At 62.3% G+C, this 1,472-nt stretch overlaps 1 protein-coding gene across 1 annotated transcript; it reads left to right on the top strand.

Annotated features, from left to right (window-relative positions):
* The first annotated feature begins 254 nt into the window (after positions 1-254).
* Positions 255-1,232, top strand: LOC123830948 (olfactory receptor 10AC1-like). The gene has a single exon (XM_045857571.1). It carries the CDS (start codon positions 255-257, stop codon positions 1,230-1,232), a length of 978 nt encoding a protein of 325 aa, XP_045713527.1.
* The last annotated feature ends 240 nt before the right edge of the window (positions 1,233-1,472 follow it).

Genomic DNA, 1,472 nt, shown 5'->3' with positions numbered 1-1,472 from the left:
GGGCATGAGCGGTGCATTGTAAGGAAAGGGCCTAAAATCAAGGCTGTTTTGGAAAGAGCATGCTGAGAAAGCAACTGTAAGAATTCTAGTCCAGGGGGTCTGAAAATCTGCACTATGTTCCCTAACAAGACACCCCTCCCACCCTCTACCTTCCCCCTGGCCCTCAATCTCCCAGCAGGGCCAGAGGGGCAGCACCCCACAAGCTCACCCTCCCCTCCTTTCTCTCCCACAGGTGCCTGTGGGCGGGCAGGTGCATGGACAGCCCCAGCAACGCCACCGTGCCCCGAGGCTTCCTCCTTCAGGGCTTCTCCGAGTTCCCGCACCTGAGGCCTGTGCTCTTCCTACTGCTGCTGGCCGTGCACCTGGCCACCCTGAGCGGCAACCTGCTCATCCTGGTGGCCGTGGCCTCTGTGCCCACCCGGCCGCCCATGCTGCTGTTCTTATGCCAGCTGTCAGCCATCGAGCTCTGCTACACTCTGGTGGTGGTGCCCCGCTTCTTGGCTAACCTGGCTGCACCAGGCCAGGGCAGGGGCAGCCCCATCTCCTTCCTGGGCTGTGCTGTGCAGATGCAGATGTTCGTGGCACTGGGCGGGGCCGAGTGCTTCCTGCTAGCCGCCATGGCCTATGACCGCTATGTGGCCATCTGCCACCCACTGAGCTATGCATCTCTGGTGACCCCAGGGCTGTGCATGCGACTGGCCCTGGCCTGCTGTGTCGGAGGCCTGACAGTGTCCGTGGGGCTCACAGTGGCGGTCTTCCACCTTCCTTTCTGTGGCTCCCACTTGCTGGTGCATTTCTTCTGTGATGTCACAGCGCTGCTACACTTGGCCTGCACACAGAGCTATGCGGACGAGCTTCCTGTGCTGGGTGCATGCCTGGTGCTGCTGCTGCTGCCCTCTTTGCTCATCCTGGCCTCCTATGTTGCCATCGTCACTGCCCTGCGCCGCCTGCGCTCCTCCACGGGCAGGCGCAAGGCTGCCTCCACCTGTGTCTCACACCTGGCCGTCACCTTCCTGCACTATGGCTGTGCCACCTTCATGTATGTGCGGCCCAAGTCCAGCTACTCCCCGCGGCAGGACCGCATGCTGGCGCTCATCTACACCAACATCACCCCGCTGCTCTACCCGCTCATCTACAGCCTGCGCAACCGGGAGATCACCGCTGCCATCCGCAGGGTGCTGGGGTGGTGGCGGCCGGGCCAGGTGCCGGCGCGGACTGCGCATGAACCCTGAGTGCAGACAGGGCTAGGCCAGAGTGGACAGGTCTGCTCTGTCAAGCTCTGTGCACTAGGAGGTGTCAGCATCAGCAATGCCACCAGGGGGGACTCAAGGACCACATTCAGGAAAGAGAACCTGGAAACATGTCCACAGAAGGACAGCCTCCCAGCATCCTCCACTGTCCCAGGAGGAACAGCCAAAGACAGTGCCGCCGCACAGACCCGAATCCTGCCTCCGGTGCCTCCACGAGCACCT

Source organism: Phyllostomus hastatus, unplaced genomic scaffold (genome assembly GCF_019186645.2).
Source record: "Phyllostomus hastatus isolate PE091 unplaced genomic scaffold, TTU_PhHast_1.1 phas_scaffold_142, whole genome shotgun sequence".
NCBI lineage: Eukaryota > Metazoa > Chordata > Mammalia > Chiroptera > Phyllostomidae > Phyllostomus > Phyllostomus hastatus.
Note: the sequence above shows the minus strand (reverse complement) of the source record. Positions and strands in the feature narration are given on the sequence as shown.